The 26,325-nt window shown below is 40.0% G+C and overlaps 2 protein-coding genes across 3 annotated transcripts in view; one reads left to right on the forward strand and one right to left on the reverse strand.

Annotated features, from left to right (window-relative positions):
- The window catches only part of TEP1 (telomerase associated protein 1), a 36,607-nt gene extending 16,851 nt beyond the window's left edge, over positions 1-19,756 (forward strand). Inside the window, exons 19-54 of the mRNA XM_072149363.1 lie at positions 2,077-2,253; positions 2,351-2,471; positions 2,645-2,772; positions 3,829-3,942; positions 4,033-4,150; positions 4,496-4,693; positions 4,808-4,971; positions 5,280-5,433; positions 6,092-6,271; positions 6,885-6,977; positions 7,054-7,186; positions 7,440-7,593; positions 8,002-8,138; positions 8,346-8,434; positions 8,521-8,635; positions 8,742-9,018; positions 9,105-9,222; positions 10,279-10,403; positions 10,766-10,865; positions 10,951-11,106; positions 11,194-11,403; positions 11,602-11,758; positions 11,842-12,054; positions 13,339-13,493; positions 13,758-13,868; positions 13,954-14,061; positions 14,141-14,279; positions 14,532-14,599; positions 14,678-14,810; positions 14,891-15,027; positions 15,264-15,382; positions 15,496-15,628; positions 16,793-16,892; positions 17,235-17,317; positions 19,269-19,373; positions 19,451-19,756. Coding sequence (XP_072005464.1) covers positions 2,077-2,253; positions 2,351-2,471; positions 2,645-2,772; positions 3,829-3,942; positions 4,033-4,150; positions 4,496-4,693; positions 4,808-4,971; positions 5,280-5,433; positions 6,092-6,271; positions 6,885-6,977; positions 7,054-7,186; positions 7,440-7,593; positions 8,002-8,138; positions 8,346-8,434; positions 8,521-8,635; positions 8,742-9,018; positions 9,105-9,222; positions 10,279-10,403; positions 10,766-10,865; positions 10,951-11,106; positions 11,194-11,403; positions 11,602-11,758; positions 11,842-12,054; positions 13,339-13,493; positions 13,758-13,868; positions 13,954-14,061; positions 14,141-14,279; positions 14,532-14,599; positions 14,678-14,810; positions 14,891-15,027; positions 15,264-15,382; positions 15,496-15,628; positions 16,793-16,892; positions 17,235-17,317; positions 19,269-19,373; positions 19,451-19,594 — 4,966 coding nt within the window. The 3' untranslated portion in view covers positions 19,595-19,756. The remainder of the gene's footprint in view (positions 1-2,076; positions 2,254-2,350; positions 2,472-2,644; positions 2,773-3,828; positions 3,943-4,032; positions 4,151-4,495; positions 4,694-4,807; positions 4,972-5,279; positions 5,434-6,091; positions 6,272-6,884; positions 6,978-7,053; positions 7,187-7,439; positions 7,594-8,001; positions 8,139-8,345; positions 8,435-8,520; positions 8,636-8,741; positions 9,019-9,104; positions 9,223-10,278; positions 10,404-10,765; positions 10,866-10,950; positions 11,107-11,193; positions 11,404-11,601; positions 11,759-11,841; positions 12,055-13,338; positions 13,494-13,757; positions 13,869-13,953; positions 14,062-14,140; positions 14,280-14,531; positions 14,600-14,677; positions 14,811-14,890; positions 15,028-15,263; positions 15,383-15,495; positions 15,629-16,792; positions 16,893-17,234; positions 17,318-19,268; positions 19,374-19,450) is intronic.
- A 1,115-nt stretch (positions 19,757-20,871) lies between these two features.
- Positions 20,872-26,325, reverse strand: part of PARP2 (poly(ADP-ribose) polymerase 2) — a 62,230-nt gene continuing 56,776 nt past the window's right edge. For both annotated transcript variants that reach the window (XM_072149385.1, XM_072149378.1), the window contains exons 16-19: positions 25,040-25,139; positions 23,874-23,972; positions 21,414-21,538; positions 20,872-21,264 (exon numbers count right to left, since the gene is read on the reverse strand). In XM_072149385.1, coding sequence (XP_072005486.1) covers positions 21,105-21,264; positions 21,414-21,538; positions 23,874-23,972; positions 25,040-25,139 — 484 coding nt within the window. In that variant the 3' untranslated portion in view covers positions 20,872-21,104. The remainder of the gene's footprint in view (positions 21,265-21,413; positions 21,539-23,873; positions 23,973-25,039; positions 25,140-26,325) is intronic.

Below are 26,325 nucleotides of genomic sequence, written 5' to 3' on the forward strand. Positions count from 1 at the left end.
CAGACAGGAAGAGGACATTGATTGGGTTAGTAAAGAGAGTTGAAATTTCATGCAGTTAACGAGTGTTCTAGGCTTTCCTAAAGAGATGGGTTTTAAGAGCACGTTTGAAGCTTTTGTCTGATAGTCCAGGGCAGGGAATTCTAGAGAATTGGTGCAGCTTGGGAGAAGTCCTGGAGTTGTGTTTGAGAGGTTTGAATTAAGGTAGAGAATAATTTAAGATCACTGGCAGATCAAAAAACACCGGTTGGGCAGTGGACTGAGATGAAAGAGGAGAGGTAGGGAGGTGCAGCATCATGCAGAGCTTTGTGGATGAGGGTGATTGTTTTAAACTGCATTCAGAAGTAGAATAAACTGAAGCCATTAAGCAATCCAAAATAATAGACCGGGAAGACTTAGTTGAGATATAGAAAAGAAAAGAGGGAGAAAAAATAGAAAGGGAGGGGCAAGTAGGGAGTGCATGGTAGAGTTTGACCCCAGTCTCATCCGGGGAAGGGAGAAGGGAGGTAGGAACCAGCCAATGCTGCCAGGGTAGCCATAGGGTGCAAGGTCGCGGTTAATCTCCAGAAATCGGGAGCAATCTATAGACCCTGGACTGTCTGAACTGAGTTCACGGGAACCAGGTTGTGGAGAACTTTTTGTTGTGGAGGTACCAGCAATAAAAGCAGTTAGGTCTTCCATATGCATTAAATTGTTAACCTTTGAAAACCAGAGGGGCACAGTACGAGCATTCGTCTGGCACCATAATAATGCTTCTAGAATGCTTCTGGGTAGTAATTTCGCAGTGCTAAAGGGGAAATAGGGCAGTATCTAGAGGTAAGGAGTAATCAACAATCTGCCGAATAGGATACTGGAATGGAGTTAGCACTGGGCAGGACCAAAAGATGTGGATACAAGTCAGCAAGTCAGGTCAATATCAGGGAAAATAGAATGAATACAGGTTGGGACCCAGTACTATCTGGAGAACATCTTGTATGTGCTCTCCTGGAAACGGGAACTGATAGAGGTTTTGTGGGCAAGAGTAAAGAACCGTTCCCTCTGTTTAGGAGTGAAGGTCAACTATATAGCTTATTCCCATTGTGAGAGAAATTTAGTAGGGGGTTGCGTCTTTGGTCTCTTCAGGATATTGTATATTATAGGCCATGTCGTAGAGAAGTGGAGCCGAGTGCATTTCCTCAAAGGGGGTCAAGTCGGTGTCAAATGAGTGAGGGGGGGATAAGATGTGCAAGAATGAGCGAAGCGCGAAAGAGCGCCAGGGGCTAATGACCACAACTACTAGGGATGCCAATATGTTAGAGAAGGACTGCCAGTTGAGCCAGTACAAAAGTTTGTCACGTTGGGAAAACCTGGGGCCTTGTAGTTGCGGAAGATAGCATTGTCTGGTCCTGAGGAAAAACAAGGATGTCGGGATGATAGGAGAGAAGAGGGCCACTGAAGGCATCAGAGTGGCAAACCTGTAGAGTTGGCCAGATAGTCGGGTGAGAACGCAGTTGTGTCAGGAGGGCTTTGTTGATCCATCGGGTTACTATTGCTCATTTGATGGTGTTAAGTAATGTTGGAAAGTTCAAGGGATATAGGTCTTTGGGGTTGGTGGGGGGGGGGGGGGTATACGAGTGCCCAAATTGAACAAGACCTCAGGGGAAACAAACCAGCTAGGTGCCCTTTCTCAGCGTGGGACACTGTAATTCTCAACACCTCAGATTTGCCAAAGTTGATTTTAGTTTGACCAAAAGGGAATATTCATTGATGCGCCTCAAGAGATTGGGCACGGAAATCCCCTAAGAGGTCATTGGTCCCCATTATGTTCGATAAAGTAAGCCCTTGAGAGTAAAGATTTCTAACATGTGTAGCCACTTTTAGATTCTGTGTGCCTCTGTATGTCTTATTAAATGGGCTTGTCAATTAGTCAGTGACCTCACTGACCTTTGACTGGCTAAATCACTCACTTGACAATCATTGGCTGAATTTTAATGCTGCTAAATGGATTGTTGTCACATATCCATTGAATTGTTGAAGTGCTCATGTGCTGGGATACAGAATTGTGTTTTAATAATCACATTTACTGTGGTCTGTTTGTAGGTGGCGCAGTGTCCGGGTGTTTATTTCCTCCACATTCCGTGATATGCACTCAGAGCGAGATCTATTGATTGGACAGGTGATGCCACAACTTCGCCAGCGGGCTGCTTGTCACTTCCTCTCGCTAGAGGAAGTGGACCTACGGTGGGGAATTACAGAAGAGGAAGCCAAGAAAGACAGGTTAGATAAAAGATGCAAGTGAGCAAAAGGTAGAATCTCAGAACCTTTTATAAAAATAGTGAAATAACTGGATTATGTTTAATGTTTTTGACATTAGGCAGTTGTCTCTATGTCTCTCTGAAGTTGTGCGGAGTCAAATCTTCATTGGTATCCTGGGAGAGAGATACGGTCATGTCCCCAACACGTATTCTCTACCTCTCCTTCCTGAGTATCAGTGGGTAAGATAATTTTCCTGATATATTAATACAAGGTTTAATTATTAGACCATTCAGAGTATGCACAAGAGTGAAAAAGGTGAATTTTATCCTGACTAATATCATTTAGGCTTTTTACTTTCTTCTTAGTAGTTGTACTTTGTATTAGTGTTTTATTTAGTTTTTTTCTTTTCCAGATTCACACATATCCTACAGGGAGATCAGTTACAGAGTTGGAGGCCATGCAGTTTTTGCAGAGTTGTAAGACCATTAAATCGGGACATCCAAAGGCCTTCTTCTATTTCCGAAATCCTGAAGTCATTAGGTAGAATTTTCTCTAAATGTCTTATCTTAGCCGATTCTGGCACATGGTTTAAGAGAAGCCCCAGGGATATATATATATCTTTTATTTAATAATCAATTAATACATTTTGTAAGTTTTTGGTACCCTGAAGAGTATTATCAAATTTGCATTCACTTGTGTTGGGAAAGTGCAACTACAATAACTTTGAGGTTGAATTGAACCCGTTGTTGTAGTAATAGGTATCTTGGAAATGACTTGTGGAAATTGAAATTCTCCTCTTACTTCTGTGTAGAAACTGTTATATTGTAAATGGGGTTCTCAATGTACAGTTAGATTACAGATTTGAATTGAGGGTGATGGGTGGGCTCCTTTACTTATTACAATGTTGAAAGGAAAATATGACTAAGTCTATTCCATTACTATGATGGAAAACAGATACCATTCAGCTTACCATCCATTCCCATTGACTTGCATGTATGCAAATTTAACTTCCATTACATATCCGTTACTTATAACAACAAAAATAGTGCAACAGCGCACATTGTTATTCTGTTAAAAATAATTATTAAAAATTATTAAGAACAGGAGCGTAACTACAGGGGTAACAGCCATAGCAACCGCTTTTGGGACCACAGTGGCAGGGAGTGTGATATTAGGTGTGTATCGGGAGCGTATATGCTGTAGGTCTGCAGATGGTATTGTATGTTTGCGTATATATGCTACATGGATGTATAGGGTGTGTGTATATGTGGTGTGTGTGTGTATATACATTTATGCTGTATGTGTATGTATACAAGTATATAAATGTGGGAACATATTAATGGGTGCGATTGCATCTCACATGTATGTATATTTTAAAAAATATGTATATTTTTTTAAGTAGAAGTCTGCAATGGGGCCCTGTCTCTCCTAGTTACACTCCTAATTAAGAATAACATTTCTTAAGAATAACAAACAGTTGTGTGAACTGAGCCTTAACATGTTTAATCTTATAATAATTACTCTATTCTAACTTGAGTTATATTTGTTAGGTCCTTACCGCCTAAAATTTCACTTTGTCCTGTGATTGCTTTTTAGATCTGTGCCCAGCCATTGGCTTTCAGATTTTGCTTCCGAATCTCCAGAAGCTAAGAAACGTATTCAGGAACTCAAGAGCACAGTAGCTAAACACCCTGCTGCTATAAGTTACTTGTAAGTTTTCAACTTGTTAGGTACCCAGCAATATACATTAATGTGTTTTTGGCTTAGGACCTACATGTGTTTTTGTTTTTTTTCTTCTAGATACTCGTGTCAGTGGGGTGGTGAAAATGATGGGAAACCACACATGACCGCACTAGAGGACTTTGGAACTAGAGTTTTAAATGATGTTTGGCAAGCCATTGAGAGAGATTACCTTAAGGTATGTACTAAATAATATTTTATCTTTTTATAATTTGTTCTCTTGGTTGCTTCTGGTACAATCAGAAAGGAAGTGCTGACATCATCTTTATTCAGCTAGTAGCCACTGAACCACTCGCTGGCTTTTACTGGTTAGATACAGCCAGGGAATAACTCAGTGGTCACATGCTGACATCAGAATTTCCAGTCCATCAGGATTGGACGCACATGAGCCCGTAGGCTGCAGTTGTTTGCAGCTGAGAGGTAAGGATGTTTTTTTTTCTAATTTTCAACCCAACCTGCGGCCTCAATGCTTTTTGCAAACAACTGAAAACCCATTTAACATATAAATGTCCACATGTCCTAGGAAGGGTCAAATGTATCCGAAGATGATGAAGATCAGCTAACTCAAGAAGGTTTTCAAGAGTGGCATGAACGACATTCCTTTGCTAGAAGCAAGCAAATTAATCATGTGTGTTCACACATCCTTGAAAAGAAACGATCATCAATTGGGAGAGTGTTTGTAGTGGCTGGAGAACCAAGCCAGGGGAAAACTGTCTTTATGGTAATATTTTTGTTTGTTGAATACAGATGATTGGTGGGGTATCAGTAGCAAAATTTCTCCAAGCAAGGCTGATCCTGGAATGTGACTAACATCTTCTCTGTATACACATTGCAGGCAGACCTAGTGAAAGAACTGAGGCTTGTAAGTTCAGCATCAGTCATCTATCATTTTACAGGAGCATCCCATAGGTCTAAAGATGCAGAGATCATGTTAAAAAGTTTTTGCAAGCAGCTGAATAAGCGTCTGCAAAGGGAAAGCAAGAGCCTTAACTCGTATAGGTGAGCGTTTCCAAGTATACTGAGCATGTTTGCTTTATATTATTCAAGGTTACCAAAATACATGGTTTGTGTCTACATTGCAAATCATTGCAGTTGCCGGAATGTTAGAATATCGTGCACCAAAATATTCCTTTTGTGAAAAAAGTCTCCATAGCATCTCACTGATTTTAACAGGTTTTTTGGAAAACTGGTAAAATCTGCAGCGTGAACTTGCTTGAAGTTGAAGAAGGAAACAGTAATAGCACAAACGAAGGTTGCTGTGACATGTCGTAAACATTTCTAAAAAGAAACCATATGTCTTACTGCAGGGATGCTCTGTCCAAGTTCCAGACTCTGCTTCTGTTAATATCTCGCTCATTGAAACGTAATGACACATTAACGCTGCTCATAGATGGAGCTGATGTTGTCTGTGGCAGTGCCGGGGAGCTCACTTCTGACTGGATCCCTGACTCTCTCCCTCAGGTACTTAATGTCTTTAGATAGAGGAAGTTGTCGTATGCAGACTATTGGCTGTAGTATTCATATGTACTCATGAGCTGCACGGTGGCTACAGTATATCTCTGCCAACCCTCCCACACTTTCTGCAAGCCAATGCAGTGATGAGGTGGTCACATTGTGTATGATGGTGGTAGTAGTTTGGTTGAGGCATTTATGACTGTAGTATTTGACAATGGGAAAAAATTTTTAATGTCACTTAGAAGTTATGTCATTCCACTCGAGGTGATGATCTTGAAGGCCCAAACTCTACTCATGAAGTCCTCATGTAGGATATATAATCAACAATATCTACTAATCCATTATTTGTGAATCGTCTTGTAAGGAAAATCCCTTTGTGTCAAGAAAATCACCTTGTTTTCTGCTGGCTATTAGTGGTCCATTATAACGCATTATAGCCTGGTACCATTGGAGGATTCTCTGATGCTCTGGTGGACCAGTCCAACCTGGTAGATTTTAGATAGATAGATAGATAGATACCAATCATTCCTGAATGGGGCACTATCTCTATTTTGTAACTAGATTAAGTTATTGGAGCCAAGACAATAAACTTTCATTATTCCAGTCTTCTAATGTGTTTCTCTTGATTCTAATACTTCTTACTGGTTGTATTTTGTTTCTGCAGAGAGTTAACATGGTTCTAAGTGTAACTGAGGGATCTTCTTTATGTGGTACCTTAAGTAAACGTAAAGGTATAGCTATCATTCCCCTGGGAAGACTGGAACCAATTGAACGGACTCAGCTGGTCAGAGGAAAGCTTGCAGTCTATGGAAAAAAGCTGGAAGAATCTGCCTTCAATAACCAGGTTAGATGTGGTCTCAGCCAATAAAGCTACACCATTTATTTAAACAGAAAATATTATTTTTATAATGATTTAACCTTTTTTTATTGTTATTGTCTAACTAAACTTTTTCTGTGGAATTTCACTTCTGTTTGTAGCAGAATTACATTATGGACATTAAATAGTGCACACTAGTCAATTTACAGTAAACATACCTAGTGCCCTCCTTTCTAAAGATGCTGCCTCTGTTTCTCCATGTTGGAATCCTTTGTGTATATCCCAAAAAGGCTTCCACAGTTTTAGAATATGTGATTTTCCAAAGCAGTCCCTTCTGGGTAGAATCTAGATACTTGTGAGCTTGCTAATAAATAATTGTCAAATCATTGATATTGATTGTGTGAGGAAAAGTTATACAATTTTCCAATATACTTTCTGCATCAATTCTTCACTGTTTTCTAGATCTCTGCTTGCTGTTCTAATTTAAAAAGCTTCTATGTTTACTTCCAGTAGTTAGAAATCTGTCTATGGTCATGTGATGTCACACAGGTGCACAAGCCATTATCATCTCAGAGAGTAATCGGAGCTTCTTCTTATCAACTTCACTTTCTAATGGATTTCCTTGCATAATTTCTTGCAGATGCATCTATTAATGATCAAGAAGGGGACACGAGACCCTCTATATCTTACTCTTGCCTGTGAGGAGCTACGAGCTAATGCCGTCTTTGAGAAGGTGAGTGTGCAATTCATCAATGTCGTATTTAAGGGTGTAGTAAGTCAAGTAATTACTTACATTGTATATTGTTTAGCTCTCTGAGGATATACAAAATTTGCCAGCCACTCTCCCACAACTACTTCAGAAAAGACTAAGTACCCTAGAAGAAGAACATGGAATCGACAATGTCACTGTTGCTTTGACTGCAATTTGTATTTCACGGAAAGGTATGGACATATGTACTTTAGGCTACATTCACACATCCGTATGGGGGACGTATATACGACTGCAAGCTTGCGGCCGTACATATGTCCCCCATAGACGGCAGTGGCCGCATGGAGCGATACAGTGCCACACACGTATTCACTCCATGGCGTTGGAGGTATACCCATCCGGCAGGCATACGTTTGCGTGAATCCAGCCTTATGGAATTACAGTGAGCTAGTGATTGTTGCTTTTAATAATCTATATTCTCCTTAGGACTGTTGGAGAGAGACTTGCTCAGAATCCTAAGTTCACTGCAGCATCTAAAGTCTATATACACAGCCAGCTGGGCCGACATGGTGGCTGCTTCCTCTAATAAAGACAATCTTCCCATGGCCACTTTTTCACTGCTCCTTATGGGACTGAAAAGGTGAGACCATTGAAGCTTTGTTATATGAAAATATATTACTACTATTAGCTTCCCATTCTTAAGTACATGTATTCTTCATGAAATAAAATATAGCGCTATTTATTTTAGAATTCTTCATTGTGTCATTCATTAAAAGGTTTCTAAAGAGACTGACATTCTTAGCTGTTTTTCGGCAGTCCCAGGCTGCCCCATTTAAAAGGGATATGGGAAGGTACAGGAGTACCGATGTATTCATACATTTTCAGGAAGAATATTCAATTCAGAGTTGATGCTCCATAATTATCATATGGGGAATGCTCAGCTATATAATCTCCTATTTATTATAACCAGGCTGACATTAAAGTGAGTAGCTATTACGTTGTTCTGCTGCTGTTTTTCTGATTTCTTATCTCTTTGCTCATTTTACAGTGTTCTTGGTCTCTGGAGCCATAACTTGACTTCTGAGCCAAGGCTGCATCTCCCTAGTGGGCTTCTACAAGAAACTGTGGAGAAACGTTATTTTGGAAAGCTAGAAGTTGTGCGTGCAGTGCATATGCTTATGGCTGGTAAGAAGCTTTCTTATGTCTTCATAATAAGATAGGATTATGGACTTGATGTATTCAAACTCCCCACATAAACACAATACGTTTTAAGGCTACGTAAAGACCCCTGATCTGCAAAAATAGACATAACAAGCTTTTTTTCTCTTTTTGTCTCCCTTGCAATATATTTAAAGAGAAGTGATTTATTAATTGTTGTTTTCCTTGTAATAGCACACTTCTGGTCAGTGTCCTCCCCTATGGATCCAGAGTCTTCTCCGGTGCTCCATGCTGAATGCCTGAGTGAGCTTTCCCATCATCTGGTATGTAATCTCTGTGCAAAATGTCTTTGTTACTATTAACTATGTTAATGCTAATATCTGAACGATTAAATCTATGTTTTGTTCAGCTTTGTGGCATGCAGTTTAAAATTCTTGGACAGCTACTTGTACATCTCCCATTTCTAAGGGCACATGCACACTTGGGCCTTTTGTCGCACCTATGTAAAGTCTACAGCAGTTACGGTGAGTTTCTGCAGTTATTGCTCAGCCAACCTGCTGTACATATATATACCCGGTAATGTGTTTTTGGAATGAATGCATGGTAACCCATGAATTTATTTTCACCAAGGACTCGCCCTTTCAAAAATACCTTCATCTTGGGAGCAACTGGAGAGTGATCCACCAGAACCTCATCCTCCTGTGCTGATATTTAGGGCATTCATTGAGCGATCTTTACATATTCTGTCCCAGAATCCTTCACTGTTCTATCAGTTGGCTGTGAATGAGCCTGACAGTTCTCCAATTTGCATCCAAGCTCAAGAGATATTGGCAGCCTGGAATGGCTCAGAAGACCAGTTCATCACATTATGGGGAAATAAGTTCAATTCTGTAAATTCTTGCAGCAGGTGAGGGATTGTGTAAAAGATTGATATGAATTTTGCCATTCTTCCCTATTATTTTATACTAACAGAAGTAACTTTCTTTATCAAAGCAAATCTTTAGATGTTCCTTCTACTCCCGGATGTGTTGGACTCAGTTGCAAGGGAGATTTGGCAGTTGTTGGCACCAGTGATGGCTCCTTGCATATGCTTCATACAGACAGCGGAGAGGTGATGTCCTCTATTTACACCTGAATCAATGTATTCATTTTGCGATGTGTTAATAATACGATCAATGCACCAAATCTGCAGCTTTGGTTATGGTGGTAAAAATCAAGGTCTGGCATTTAACTAGTTCAGGAGCACATTGGATTTGGGGATATTACTTTTTTTATTTTATGATTAGTTAGGGATTAGTTTTCATACCATTCTAGTGATGGGATATATTAAGCCTTTCACGGCTATAAATGTGCTATTTGCACATGCCCTGTGCAGAAAGGACGTTTATAAACGCCATGACTGTGACAAACTTCAAAAGCTATATCTTCTGAACCCTAGAAAACATTTCTGATGACCTTAAACAGGAGAATCTCTCCTTTTAATATGATACCCTGTTTCCCCTAAAATAGGACATCCCCCGAAAATAAGACCTAGTACAATTTTGTTCAATCTTAGCAATATAAGGCATCCCCTGAAAATAAGACCTAGCTGCAGTCATTGCTACATCTCCCCCCAAGCCGTACATTAGTATTAGTAGATCTTTTATGGGTTGTGACATGGGTGAAGATTTTGTGGAATAAAATCACTGACTTGCAGCACAAATGCGCTACAAGCAGCTACATGGACATGAAGTGGTCATTTAAAGAAAGTGCTATTGCTAAACATGAGATATTGGGGACAAATATTCCAATAGTTCAGAGTTTGGAGAGTTATAAGGATGTTTAAGAAGTAGATTTGTTTAAGAGTATAAACTCTTGTTCATGGAAAAATAAGACATCCCCTGAAAATAAGACCTAGTGCCTCTTTAGGAGCAAAAATTAATATAAGACACTGTCTTATTTTCGGGTAAACAGGGTATATGGATTGTGTATGGATGGCCACAGAAGCAGAGATATCCACTATTAAAGTTGCAGTAAGATTTTTATATACAGCTTTCTGTTTCCAATTGTAACTTCAAAAGCAATTATCTCCGGTTCTGTGAAGCATCCATATACAATCTTTTATTAAATTGTACCATTAACAGACCGTGCTCTTGGGTATTTGTATTGATACGCTTGTGTGTTACAGGAAATCCGAACCTTGTATAGTGGCTGCGATGGAGTCTCTTGCTGTACATTTCTTTCTGACACATTAGTCTGTGTTGGTTCATATGATGGGACATTGGAGATATGGAATATAACAGATGGTTGCCGGTAAGACATCCTCTAAAAGTAGAAAAAAAGCAAGTTTATTTTAAGAATACTGAGAATAAATTTATGTACATATATAAGATCTATACAACATGTGAACCCCTTCAATTCATGTAATATATAGTCCAAAAATAATGAATAGAACCCAAGTTTTAAACAATATTAAGTAGTCATTCCATATTCCATACTTGGAAAGAAAAGTGCGTGATACGGATTTTCTCATTATGGAAGCCACAGGCCACCTTGTATATGTATCTATGCCCTTAAACATATAATTATATCATTTTGAACAGATAAATTCTGAGACATGAAGACAGTGTTAAATGCCAGGAATTATGTTGACTAAATATGTTTTTTATGAACAGAATACACAAAACTGAAGCCCACAGAAGGAAGGTCACAGGATGTTGTGTTAGTGCTGATCGCAGGCATTTACTCACATGTTCCCTGGACTCTGATATCAAGGTGACCTCTCAGACATGAATATATTATCCCATTTTTTATGCATCTCTTCTGCTTTTTCATTTCTTTTGAACTTCTTCCTTTCTAGCTATGGGATACCAGTCGTTGCACACTCATAGGCTCCAGCTCCTTCTCCAGTCCCGTGAACTGTGCTGCATTTCACCCGAGTTGCCATGTGGTTTCTGTGGGATCTTGGGATGGCAAAGTATCTGTTGTTCAACTGGACAGTTGGAAAAGAAGTGCTGTAAGTAACACAATTCAATCTTACAATCTTGCAATTCAAGTTGATCAAGAGTGCATTGATATAAATGTTTTTTTTTCTTCTATGCAGGTTCTTTGTGGTTCTTCATCAGTGAGAACAGTGTCCTTCTCTTTAGATGGCAATGTAGTGGTCTCGGGAAGTCTTGATGGCTGGGTTTCTCTGTGGTCCTGGGAAGCACAAGTTCTCTTGTCTCGTTTCAGAGCTCATAGTGGCTATACACTAACCTCTAACTTTCTGCAGCATGGAGAATATCTCCTGACCGGTGGAGAAGATGGCAAGGTACTCGCATCACAGAATGTACCAGAAGATTTCTCATAAGAAACAACTTCTGCATCAGCACCTAAATTTTACATGATATTACTTTTGGATGAATGTCCACTAATATGTCCACTGAGACATGGGGATCTGGGGATCTAGGGATTTTCCTAGACTTGGTTGTTTTTGATAGGACACCAGGATTAAATCTCATACTTACAGGTGCAGGTGTCTTCTGGAGGACTGGGGAGGTTACATGTCCATGGCTGTGTGAAGAATGCTCTGTCACCTGCACTTTCCGTGGCCATCTCTCCTGACAGAAGCCTTGTAGCTGTTGGCTATCATTCAGATTCAGTTTACATCTACAAAGCAGCAAATGGTAAGAGTCTGAAAGTTTTTATAGGATTTTAGAGAATTTTGGCTTAATGCAATACTTTTGTAGGCAATTTGTTTGCTTTCCAGGGGAGCTTGTATCTCAGTGTCCACTTGAGAATGTGGCAGTGGGCTGCCTTGTCTGGCTTTCGGATAACATGCTGGTTACTGGCAGCTCCGACAGTTTGATTCGTGTCTGGAACGTATCCCCTGGACAGTCGTCTTGTCGGCTCACACTGTGTGGACATCAGCGATCTGTTCAGGCCTTGGCATTATCCGCTCAGTTTCTAGCTTCTGCTTCAGGTGAGAATCGTCTCCATTTTATGATTTTGCTCTGATATAGGCCCCATACACTCGCCGGTCGAGCCGTACATACATCCCCCATAGACCGCAATGGCCGCACAGAGCTATACGACATGTCCTATCTTTCCCCTGTTATGGGCCTTGCGCAGTGCATTGCAATGTAGAGGGGAGGGTTCACCCCTCCTCCTCTCCATCGTGGCCGACGATTGCCCGCCCAGCCGTAGCCGTGCGGTCATACGTTCGTGTGCATGAGGCCATATGCTGTTTTTCAGATGTCCTTATTAAAGTTACAAGAGGTTACATATAGCCTTTGCTCCATAGCCATACTGTTTTTATACCTGAAGTAGATTGATGGATCATTACTGACCTGGACCATAAATGACATTTTGAATGCTGAGTAGTGAAATAATATGTCAGTTTTTTTCTATTATTGAAATACTTATTTCATCCGATAATATTTTATCCTATCCAGTTCACAGTTCTGCCATTTTATGTCATTATGTTTTAACCCAGAAAGGATGTGAAAAGGCAAAAGGCAGTATAGGATTCACCTGAATCCTCTCCTACACTGCACACGGAGAGAGAGAAGGAACATAGTAGGCCATGGTTAACTCCTTAGACTCTGTGGTCACAGTGATTCCTCTATGAGAGCTTAAAGGGGTATTCTCGTCTGGGTATTCACATTCAGTTTGATAAATCTGCCATATATAAACATTTCTTCAATTAGATGTTATTAAAAAAAAGGTTCCTGTGTGAAGATAATTTCTCATAAATGTAGTCATTTTGTCCCTTAGAAACGAGATAGCTTCCTCGGATACGGCCACCTCTGCCTGAGAGATTGCACAAATAAACAAAAAGGTTTTGTATATGAACTGTCCAGGAGTTACTACAAGTCCCTCAGCCACCCTGTGGTTATGAGTCCAGGAGGTCAGGCAGGACTCTATAGCGCAAGTCTGGCCACCGCTGCCAGAGTGTGACGTGATCGTATCCGAGGAAGCTATCTGGTTTCTAAGGGACAACATGACTACATTTATGAGAAATTATCTTCACACAGGAACATTTTTTTTAATAACATCCAATTGAAAAAATGTTTATATATGGAAGATTAGTGAAACTGAATGTGAGTGCCCAGATGAGAATACCCCTTTACTCATTTCCTCAATTCTTTTAGGTCTTGAGAATAAAGTTACTATGTTGTTTATATATTGCAAACTGAAAATATATAAAATATTAGTCTAGATTTAATATATATATACTGTATATATATATATGTTTTCATTACAGAGGATGTTTCCATCTGTTTGTGGTCAGTGGATAATCTCAAAATGGCTGATCCATCGGTTTCTCCTGTCTCTGTTCTTTGGGGACACACGGCAGCAGTTACATGCTGCGCTTTTAGCCCAGGGGGAAACCTCTTGGTTACTGGTGGGAAAGACCGGGTAAGAAACTATAAGAGACTGTAGTGGTTTCTAGAAGGTGTGAGTAATGTGATCGATTTAGCTGATTCTTCTATTTTGTTCTGTCATTGAAGCACAAAAAATAGAATCCAGCCTATGACGCAAAGGCTACTCGATGAACCCATTAACTTGTACTGTATAGAAGTGCAACTGTGATAATGTGTTAACTGAACGTTAATGTGTGAAGATATGATTTTTAACATAATGTTGGTAATTTTGTAGTAATTTATTTTTATTTCGGCACAGTCACTTCTCTGCTGGGACGTTTCGGTGAACCCCCCTGTGGTTGCACATACTCTATTGTCATGTCACAAGGACTGGGTAACCTGCTGTTCCTGGACTGATGATAGTATGTTGGTAAGAATAGCATAGTTTTTATTAAGTGATTTACACAGTTCTATCATAAAAGGCAATGACATTGAGTTTTCTAATGTTCTGACAGGTGTCATCTTCAGGAGATGGATCTGTATGTCTATGGGACATTCAGAATCAGAAGCAGCTCCTGACATTTGGAGGACATCAGAGTGCAGTCAGCAGCGTGCTGTGCATGGTGTGTGTCTTCCTCTTTACTGCTTCTACTAATGTTCCTGACAGTGTTTTGACTTTTACGTGTTATTGTATCTATAAAGGGGGAGCGTGTGATCACTACTGGGCGAGATGGTTGCCTCAAAGTCTGGAGTCTCACTGGGACCGAGATCGCTTGTATACCGACTCACCATAGTCAGATAAATCAGAGCACTGCATACTGGCAGGCAGAACATAGCCGAGGTACAGTTTTGCAATTTATATTAACATGACTGCAAAAATAATATGCTGGTTGCTATGTGTAATTGCTTCTGGTACACTAGGGATACATGGTAATTCAAGGTTTGGGTTACCTGCAGCTTCTTGTATTGTTGTCCGGTAAACTGTTACACACAAAACATGAAAAGTGGACTTGCTTTCCGTGAATATAAGAGGCGGGTTTGTTGGCCAATGCTGTATAATTGTATGTTCTTTATTTTTATATTTTTCATTCAGATGATGCCGATTTGGTTGTTTATACAGCTGGTTCTGATGCAATGGTATTGAAATGGAGTCCCCTGCAGGTAAGATTGTAGCACTTCAGGGCCTGATGAGACAAATGATGCTTATTGACATATACGTCAATAAAATATGTCTTTCAGATGGAACAGATACAATCTCTACATGGTCATGGAGCTCCTGTAGTATCTTCTGCTGCAGCTCCACAGCTTGAAGTGACTGTGACAGCAGCCCAAGATGGCTCCATACGATTATGGGGAACCCCATGCAGAAATGGTATGACAACAATGATGTGGGAACAATAATGATCTAAGAAAAGCTGTTTGTAATCACTTTTATGATTCATCTATTTCTAGACTCCTTATTGGTAACTGGCCACAAGGGAACAATTACTGCTGTTGCATGGTCGCCTGATGGAGAATTGGTTGTATCTGGTGGAGAGTGTGGCGATATAATTGTATGGGACCACCATACCGCTCTACTGACACTGCAGGTGAATACTAAATCTTCAGATTGCGACCGTCATTTTTACCAAAAAAACATGGACTTACCCACTTTTGTATGGTATGAATGCTTTATCTTCAGTTCCATCTAATGAACAGATATTTGTTTAAACAACAACAAAATGTAAAATTTGGGAACCTTAGGCACCTAACTTCTCGGCCAGTATCAGTTTTGGCTGTTTTCTCAATATTGCTTGTGAAACTTTGGTTTTATTTGTTTTTGCAGTGTGGTGAACTCAGCATTTCTTCAATTATTTTTACCACCAAACGTTCATTCTGCTGTGTATCCAGTGATCTGACAATCTCTCGCTGGCTCCTATTGCCTTGTAAAGAACATGGCTTCAGGTAAGTTGAAAGTTTATAAATGAACAATTATATTTGGTGACACTAAGAAGTGTGTGCTATTTTCTTTTGAGCTTTTTCCACTCCTCTTAAAATGAATACTTTATATCATGCAGAGTGAAAAAGGCTTACAGTGTTGCCATAGAGTCCCTGGTATTGTCTGCTGTCCTCACCACCTCCCAGAAGGTGCAGCTGCACACATTGTCAGGAAAAGATTTTCTATTGGACCCAAAGACTGGATCTCTCCAGGTATGGCAGCCCACAGTGTTCTGAATCAACATTTGCCAAAACCAAGAATGTAAAAAAAATATGATGGAAATATTGGTAAAATAATATTGTGAGAAATTAGCCAAGACGATTAAAATATAAACCCAATCCTGACCAATACAGATCCAATAATTCTATGAGCTGAGGGTTCACTACAATGAATATAACCAAGTCGATTCTCTGTAAATCAGAATCACAACTGGTCCAAAGAATTAACTGTTATCTGTATCATCGTCAAAGTCCAATAGGTTTATTTCACTGGTGATTACATAACTGTATAAGATATAAGGAACCAATGTCTCATTTAGGTGCTATGAAATATTCAAATCAAATCATTTTAAGAAGTTGTCAAGGATTTGTGAAGTGAAGAGACTACAACCTTTTAAAGGAGTGTTCCCACAAGGGAAACATTTTTAAATATACCTAGGATGGCAAAATAACCAATTCTCTATTTTATTAACAAAAATACAGTATCTCATAGATGTAATTCTAACCTGTCTCTATCAGTCTTGATGTTGTGTTTTAGGTTGCCATTGGATACACCAACTCAGTCCTGACTATAGTTGGGCAGGTTTTCCTGTCTGGTCAGATTCCTCTCACATAAATGTGCGTCTCCTGTACTGCAGGAGCAGGGTGGAGGAGTCTCTTGAGCCGAGGGGGTGGGGGCATAGCAGTGCTGAGTGTCTGTTTGATTGAATAGGAGAGATAGCAGAGATAAATAAGTCATTAAAAATCTTATATCATTCTGATGATGCTGATCTGTTTTAGCTCTATTTTTCTGTGCCAGATATTATTAGTAGAGCCATAAGAAGCTAAATGAAAGTGTAGCTAAACCCCGGCCATGATAATATAAGCACATTGTCAGCACACAGGAACCGATCTCACCACAGAGGAATCAGCAAGTGTTTACTCAGCTAGTGCCTGCCCACACTCCTGAATCTTACAGTAAGCAACTAATTCAGTGATAGCAGCAAAAGTAGAAATAAGACTGAGTAAAATTGAGAAGTGAATAATTTAAAGTTATCTTTATTATGTTAGCATCTCTAGGAGGTTAAGATTTAAAGGACCCTCTTTCATGGGTAAAACGCTTTAAGCTTTATCGTCAAGGTAAAGCATTTTTACTACAACTTCCTTTTCCTGCAATAGGATGTGAATAGTAATGATTTACCACCAGATCTGGACAATCAACCTCCACAAGAAGAGCTTCATCCTGGTAGCATTATCACTGCATCCCATCCACATTTCGGTAAGCACCAGCTTGCATGGATTAGTTTTGTTTTATTCATTCAAAAAAGGTGCAAATGGGTGCAAATGTAATAAAATTGCAGTATTACAGACTTGCCGAATGAGCAATTCAGGCAATTCAGCACTTCTAAAGTAAAAAAATAATGTCATTGGCGCTGGGGACAGGAAACCATCAGGTTACCTATATGTGCTTCAAATTACTATAAGTCCCTCTTGCAGTAAATAGTGGTCAAAAGGTTATAATGTGTCAAAATAAATTGTAAGGTAAAAAAGCATTTGGTGCAGGGTTTGTACCACATTTAGTACTCTTTGCTAATATTACATCTTTTTTTTTGTCCGATAGGTGTATGTGACTCTGTTGGGGCCTTGTGGCTTAAAATCTCCCAAACTTCTGGTCAAACAGCTTTCATTTGGGAGAAGAAGCAGGTAAACTGAAGCATAGATTCAGTGGTGTATTTATATTAGATGGGTAAATCCTAAAACATGTTTGTAGTCTCTCTCCATATGATACGACCTCAAAATGCCAGTCTTGGTTGTTTTCTGCAGCTTCGTGTCACTTTTCCTTCCCACAAGTAAGACACTGTTAGAGTCAGATTTTCTATACATTTCTATGGGAGACTTGAAATAGCTTCCTGTCCACACATGAAACACTGTTTTGGTTGAAAAGTCAGAGTATTGGTTACATGACACAGACGGGGACAAGTTTTTAGCCATAGATGGATGTCTTCAGTAGAACATGGCAGGCCTTCTCAAGTGCATACACAACAGATAGATAAGGTGGGAAGGCTAATGATTCCCTCGCATACACCTGGAGAATATGTCACTTGATAATTCTGCACAGGTCTATCCAGTGACTATTTAAGTGTTAAAGGGGTTGTCAAGAGATTGAAAAACATGGCAGCCATATTTTTCCATCCTACAGCTGTCAGTGTGTGTACAGGTGGAAAAGCTGACTTACTGGACACTTTTACAAACACCTGAACTATTGGTTTATGCAATTTGATTAAAAGCTCAGTTAAACTTAATCATCAAAATACATAGTATATGATTCATCATCAAATACAGGACTAAATAAGACTACATTTAATTGGCATCAATTGGCCCAGATTATCTTGGGGAGTGGGTGGGGTGAATGACAGCCCATCGACCCCATTTCTTATTAGTGGGGCAACAGTTATCAGCAGATAAAGGTTGCTGATGCAGTATAAGACTGCCAAAATGACGGTGCATTTGCTTAATGTTTGGTGCACACCCCTTTTGCCATTAATTTTAAAAATGTTTACGTTGCTTTGCTCCACATTTGTCAAGGGTTCTAGACAATTCTAGAGAGAATTCTGTTGTAAAATCAAGATAAATCTCCCCATTATCTTTAAATTCCCTGCTGTTCTTATATACACATTCCAGATAATTCATTTAATCTCATTTAATTAATGCAGAAGCAGTGGGTTTCTGTGACATGGGGCTGAAATAACCAGTCCCATGTCAATGTACAGGTTTGGGTTGACAGCTGGATCCTGCTGATGGCATTGTCAGCAAACACAGTACGTAAATCTATGGGCACAGGGCCCGGCTCATTTTTATGTGGTTTGGGAAGGGGTTAAGAAACTGTATAATAACTACCAAATTCTAAGCCTCAACTGCAGAAAAAAACTCATATCCCCCTATAGTTACCTGTAGCTCATATTTAAAGGCGTATTATATATCTAAATTTACAAAATTACTTGAGCCCTGGTAACAGAATAAAGCACTTATCTGGATTTGATAGCCTTTCCATCATGAGTGCAATAATGCTTTAATAAACATTCTTCCATTTACCAAAAACTTAGAATAACACCTGGACCATTGAGTCATACTCTGCCATACTCCATCATCCCCCTCCCCATGCCAGCGCAGGCGGTCAGCTCAAATGGGGGGAAGAGGGAGTATGACAGTTACTTGATTACACAGTGACTTGGTACATTGAGGCCGAGACCCACATGACTTGATGGTGTTTGTTGGCAGGGAGTCAAGTATTCTATTATAGGTGGCACATGTAAGATTGATTATAAAAAGTCATCCTGTTTTTTTAATTGTTTATGCTGATGACAGGTCCTTTTTTAATATGCTACTTTAGAAGAGTTTAATTTACTATAGATTTGCTCTCTACAAATGTGTGTGAATCCCTTAGTGTTTGTACAGCACCATGGAATTAATGGTGTTCTATAAGTAATATTATTCTGATAACTCCTATGAATGGAATAGTTGGTTGTTATTCATTCACTTCTGAGACTGCATGAAATTGACTGTTCTTGTGAGCTGTATTGCGTCTTCAGCATTATGCATGGTTTAGTACAGGACAGTAGTATTCTTTATAATGGACTGTGCTCCTCTGTTTCAGATTCATGCAGCTTCTATTTCTTGCCTCAGTGTGATGGATGATCTTGTTATCACCGCGTCCACTGACCACAGTGTGAAGATTTGGAAACGCAGCCCCTTCACACAGGTTGGTGGCTGTCAGTGTGCGGTGAAATCCTCACCCGTTCTAGTCCTACTGTACATGACTACTATGTTTATTTCCAGGTGGGGGTTTTCTACTGTGAAGGAGCCGTTACTTGCCTGTCGTCCTATCCTGTGTCTGGAAGTGATACACCATCGGCTGTGTGTAAAATAGCCTGCGGTGATCAGTATGGGAAATTGTATTTGCTTACCTGTCTAACAACCTAATGCTGAGAAACAAGGCGCCATGGTCCATATTAGCTTCCTCACACACAGATTATGTAACAATCTATATAGTGGGCCTTACTGAGATGTGTACCGTGTTCAAAGTGAATGTCATTTGAAGGAAATCTTTGAATTAAAGCAATGAAACCTCAAAAATGCATTGGATAACGGTGCTCAGCGCAGCACAACTCAACATGGTTGTATTGTGGTCAGGATGTGGGTAGGATGAGGAATTAGTTTCCGCTCACTTCTATATAAAGCACATGATATAGTGTGAAAGAAGCATGACCATGTGTATATCTCTACATATTGTCAGTATTGAATCCATTTTACATACTGTAGATGTGGGAGGACTTTCCAGCTCAGACATATGCTGCTTTGATCTCATTCCACATGAAACATCCCATTTCTCATTCCATCCTTCATAAGGACTCCAGTCATTAAAGTATAACTCCAAAAAGAAAAATCACATTGTACATAATGTAAAGTGTATAGGATATCCAGTTCAGTGTAGCATGGGAACGATATACAGTATATATGGTACCTCTGCTGTGGCCGTTGCAGCTTTACTTCCCTCAGTGTAATAATTATATTGACCTGCATAGCACACACTAGTGACAAAGACAAACTTTACTGTTACTTGTACATGGGATTTGTGTGGGCAACATGTAATGTTCCTAAATAATACAGAGAAGCTGTAAGAATAACACAGATGAATGCAAATACTACATACAAAAATCCCAAAATAATTTAACTGCTCTTATAATGCATATGGGTATAGGGTAAAACGGTGTGCGGATGCTGCTGAGGAGCCCGCCTATAAGCCAGAGAAATTGGCTGCTACCTAGAGCTTATTTAAGGCACATGTAGTATGTTCCGATTTCGCTGGAGATTGCAGAAGCAGGATTTGCAGTTCTTAGAAACGTTTCTATTCCCTGGCATTGCCTATGAGGCAAAACCGTGAAGGAAGGATGTTTTTTGGCAAGCTTTATTCTTAGCCACAGACCTGGAAACAGTAGGTCATACACTATAGATAGGGGGCACTGAGAAAGAGAGATTTAGCTCAGGCAAGCTTGTGATCTGCCAGAAACCTTTTAGTGGGGGCTTATATCTCCAAGAAAAAAACTGGTCAGGCAGATTAGGTCCAACATCAGCTGTTAGGAGTCTTCTACATAGAACATTACTGGTCAGTCCAAGAAATGGGATAAACTAGACCCCTCAGGATACACATATGAGCATGTTCATATCTTAACATAGGACATAACTAAATCAAGGAAATAGACAATTTAATTAGCTTTTATTGTTCACGTAGGTAACACATTTAGAAAGAAGATATTATAAGTTTATTCATGTATATAACTTCCCAATTCAGGTCTGAATGGTAAATGTTCCCTATCTAAAAGTACAATTGCTATTGGGGTTTCAGAAACCCTTTCTATAATCTACATTTAAAATAGATGTGGTGGATGGGTCTGACTACTTTGTCACTACGTCTATAGCTGCTCCTCTAGAGTTACCACAATGATTCATAGTTGAAACGCACTTGAAGCAAATACTTCATCCGGACCTGGCGGCTGTCATACACAATGTACTCATTGTAATTGAGCGTGTAGCCATCATTATTTTTCAGTCCTGTGTCTATGAGAGGACCCAAGGGCACCACAGCTCCGTTACTGCAAAATATTAGGACAAAGTTTCAGTTTATTCAGAGCAGAAAGATGCTGGAGGAGATTACACCAAAAGTAAAATAGACAAACAAGGCGAAGGTCAGTTTTATCAACTCGTGCACCCTCTGACGATATTATACATGTCTCCAACTTACTGAATAACACTCTTTTTGGGGTCTGGAATGCTACGACCTAGGCCTTTGGTGCTCTGTTTGCGTTTCAGTTTTTTCTGAGCATCATAATCTGCTGCAAGAAGTTCATTGCATTCACCAAGTGCAACCTGACAAAGAGAAAAAATATGGTTAATACCAGTTACCATAATGACCACTCAAAACAGAATATCCCATGCAGAAAAAAAAATAGTTCAGGTTTAATAAGGTTAAACGCACTAGAAAAATAAAAAAATAACTTGCACAGTCACTCAACTAGATTAAAAGTAGGTGCAGACCATATTTCGTAGATATGTAATAACGTCATCAACTCCAACACCTGCACAAGTTGTAAGCCATCACATTTGTCCTCCGTCAGACACCCAAGGTGAGAGAGTACCAGTTTTTCCATCACATTAATCACGTGAAAGGTTATTGCAATCGGGCAGTAGTCTTCTAATTTACTCAGGCCGGAGCATTTTTGTGTATTTTGGTACAATCCCCACTGCTAAACTCCAATTAAAGAAGAAAGAGAAAATCGCACATCTTTAACACTACTGGATAAATTCCATCATATATCTCAGGGCTGGTAATGCACTACATGAATAAGCATTCTTGATATTAACCTCAACCCTTTCCAAATATCTCTCCAACTCTAGTTTGAGCTGGATTATCCATTTGAAGGTTTTCTATTGCTCTAGTTTTACACATAGACATTGATAGAAGTCCGGGAAACACTCACATCCAGTTCCAAATGATTAAAATCCCCTAATATTAAAATTAACGATTCAGGATTATTTTGCTGCACCTCATGCACTTCACTATCCAGATCACCGGCAATATGAGAAGTGCCAGAGGGAAGGACATATACCACGAAGATACAGGAACATTGAATTCCCCTGGCAGGGCGGAGGCTCACATGTAAAATCTCAATATTTGCATCACACAACACTTTCTTCACAGATATATTTCCAGGATGACACCAACGTTCATTCAAGGGGTTTTCCTACAAAGGCAAGTAGGGCCTAACTTGCTGATCAGTGGGGGTCTCAGTGCTGAGACCTATGAGATCGGGAGAACAAGGTATCCGTCTGACCCCTCGCCGCTCATCAGACTAATGGAGCAGACGGCCGTTCATGACCGTTCTGCTCCTTTAATCTCTATGGAGTCGATGGAGATTGCCGCCAATCTCCCTCCGTTCCATAGACATAAATGGAGCAGAACGGTCATGAGCGGCTGTCGTCTCCATTAGTCTGATGAGCGGCGAGAGGTTGGTCTGACCCCTCGTCTGACCACTGAGACCCCCACTGATCAGCAAGTTAGCCCCTATCCCATGGACAGGGCCTAACTTGCCTTTGTGGGAAAACCTCTAACATTTCATCCCACAACCAAGTTCCAGTAAGACATACAAGACAGCTGTCCAGTAGGCAGCGTTCAGTCTTTACCAATGCATGTAATTCATCTTGTTAGCTAATGATCTAACATTACCAAGCACTAAGAAGGAACTGGAGGTTTTCATCTTTTTTTCCTTCTTCCAGCTCTTGTTCCCCTAGCTACCAAACCTCAAGAGGCACACAAGGACATTTAAAGCATAACTGTAAAGTTACTGACAAAAAATAGTGTTAGCAAAACTGGATAGAGCCTTTGACAATTCCAAAGATAATTATATCATGCTACTGGCTTCTTCCTAGCCCTGAGATATATCCGGTATTTTTAACATTAGACTCAGCTATTGCTGATGTTGGTGGGCACTTCCAGGATGTGACATCAGCTCAGGGCACTGAAGCCAAAATAGGAGAGCATAATTGTAATTGGCCGATCTGAAACGTGATGAGTCACATGCTTGTGACATCACTACAGGTCCTACAGCCCCTCTGAACAAGCCACCAATTGTCTTTAGCTGTACTAAACGGTTTCCCATGCCAGCTAGAAAGCATGGTAAATGGAGATTAGCCTGGGACAGCTGAATATTTATATGAGTAACAAAGTGCAAATCGATATAATGGGCCAAACTGGGATATTACTAGAAAATTCCATCAACAGTTATTCTATTTACAAACCTGTCTACCATATGTCGGAGTTTTTTGGGGTCTGCTGCTATATGGCACTGTGCCCATATGCTTGGCTGTAACTTACTAAACATGTAGATAAGTATTCCCAGCTGCAGGATCCAACATGTAATGCTGGAAGCATTAAAGACACTTTACACAGGAAGAAACATCTGTGTCTGAATAGTGGTATGCCAAGTTCCAGCATCACAGTGACATGGACAAATATCAAATATACTGCTTGGAGTTGTGCACTGGTTCTATGTGGAACCTCTTCTATATGCTTTAATTATACTAGCCATTGATTGTGCTGAATGTGTCCCAAATCCAGCTGACTAGACAAGGTCCACCAAGTTCTACCTGCTGAAAGGCATGCTTAAAATAATATTTGTTTCCATCATATGTCACTTGTAATTACCTCCGACAGCATTATAATCCCCACATTCTTGTCTCGGGTTGTGAAGCAATAATTTGCGCTCTTTGAGGAGACATCGGCAAAATAGATTCCTTTTCCGAACTGGTAAGAGAGAATTGCATATACTGTAACAAAGTTACGACCTATTCCAGAGATTTGTATGTTCACAGAATCCATAACCATTGTAAAGGAAAAAAGTGAAGAAGGGGACAGAAGTTTTTGGTGCGTGGCTAAAAAATATGAAAGTGAAAACACCTTAAAAAAAAAGAAAGTACAAGAAAATGAGCTGTTCTCCCGTGATGCTTGTTTCAAATTTTACTGATCTAAGATCATTCAGAAGACCATTGTGGGAACGCATAAATATACGTCACAATAGATGCCTATGGCGTGGTACTGTGAGCACAACATGTGCCTCAAAAAAGAGAGCCTGCTCTGTGCCGTTTCCGATGGAGAGGGGTGAGCAGAACTGAGCTACGACTGGGAGAGCACAACTTCGTCTGAATGAAACCTAAACATGGTCATTTATTCGGTCAACGTCTGTAACAAGCAGACATTAGTGTGGAAAACTCACCATAATCCACAACAAAGACTAATGAGGGGACTGTATGGTTATGTTCATAAAGATATCAAAACATTCTGCAGTTGCCAAAAAGGGGTTGTCCAGGACAGCATTAGTTTCAGTGTGCTGCTGTGGTTGGGACAGCCCTGCTGACCTCCATAAAGAGGCCTGGCAGTGACGTACCGGCAGCAGGTGCATTGGATCGCTGGTGGAGGCAAGTATAAGATGTTTATTTTTTTAATAGCCCCCCCCCCCCCCCAAGCCTTATGTAGCTTTTTAAAAAAAAATTTAAAATCCCGGACAACCCCTTTAATTAGGGTATTTTTTCTGTACTGAAATATATTGTGGCTTTTAGCCAGCTCCAAGAGCTCACTAGAAAAACTCAAAAGATTATAGTTTAGTGTAGTTTTATCACAATGATGTCATGTAAATATGGCTGTAAGAATGTAAACACCTATTCTAATCTTCAAAAAGCTGCATTCATAGTGACCATAGAGCAAGTGTTAGAATATAATTGCTGCCCTAAAAATCACTGATCTAACATGACTGTTACTCTGGCTACTACATAAGAGAACCACAATAATGCAATTCACATTGGAAACTTACTTACCATGTACCCAGTTACTGGAGCCTCCTTAGGAGCCACACGGAGGCCTTGGCTAAGTATACCAACCCAGTTGGACATACGAGATCCATGCCACAACAGCATCCTATGGAGTAAAAGTGAAGGAACTGACAATGTTTAACCAAGATCTCAATGTATCCTCTCTTCACATTGAAGTTTTAGCCTTAAAGAGGCAAAAAATTACCATTTTCTGATATGCAAATTAGCATATTTGACACTTTTATTCAAGATATGACTCTTGTTTTCTCTCGGCTGCCAGCCAACCACACCCCATTATTTTGACTGACAGCTCTGTGTCTCTTCAAATCTCCTGCACTGTCCTTCCTCCTTGTTTCTGATTGACAGGACTCACTGCTATGACATGCTGCTGTATGGAACTAGAACCTAGGGACTGTCTCCCAATATTCAACAACAGCCATATAAAGTTCTGTTTACTTATAGAAAATAGTGTAATTTTTTTTTTTTAGCACAGTGCCTTGTGTTACATTTATGTCATGTGACCGGGGTTATGTCTTCTAAGGTCCTTTAATTTGCAAAATGTGTCCCCATGCATACATCTTATCGTCACAGCATGCTCCATGGTGGATGGAAAGGAGTAGAAGACAAAGTAGGTTCCTGTGATTTTGTGTGATCAGATACATACATGGGTTACATTTTGGAAATGTTAAGGGTAAATGACTTTAGATGAGATCACCCTGGTCACATGACATTAAGTGCTGAACAGTGAGGAGGCATAAGACGGGCTGGCTGAGCAGAGCACACCCCCTTTGATGCCAGTTAATATAACAAAGTTGATTTTATGAGGATGTGAGGCAAACAATTTTTTGCCTTCCATCGAGAAAATAAGATCTGACACTGAACTCATTCAAATCTAAAGACAAACAGGGTAGACCCTCTGAAAGTACGAATATATCAAAATAAGCAATGCAAAAAGAGAAAACACCATTGTTCTTCATAAAACTCGATTACCATATATACCCGAGTATAAGCCTAATTTTAACGCAAAACAACTGGGAAAACCTAATTACCAGAGTATAAGACTAGGGTGGGAAATGCATTTGTCACATCCTCCAGCCAGTATATAGCCAGCAAGCACATGCCCCCCAGTATATAGCTAGCAGCCACTGTCCCCAGTATATAGCCAGCAAGCACATGCCCCCCAGTATATAGCTAGCAGCCACTGTCCCCAGTATATAGCCAGCAAGCCCCTGCCCCCAGTATTTAGCCAGCCAGCCCCTTTCCCCCAGTATATAGCCAGCAGCCACTGTCCC

The sequence above is a fragment of the Engystomops pustulosus genome, chromosome 1 (assembly GCF_040894005.1).
Source record: "Engystomops pustulosus chromosome 1, aEngPut4.maternal, whole genome shotgun sequence".
Classification (NCBI taxonomy): Eukaryota; Metazoa; Chordata; class Amphibia; order Anura; family Leptodactylidae; genus Engystomops; species Engystomops pustulosus.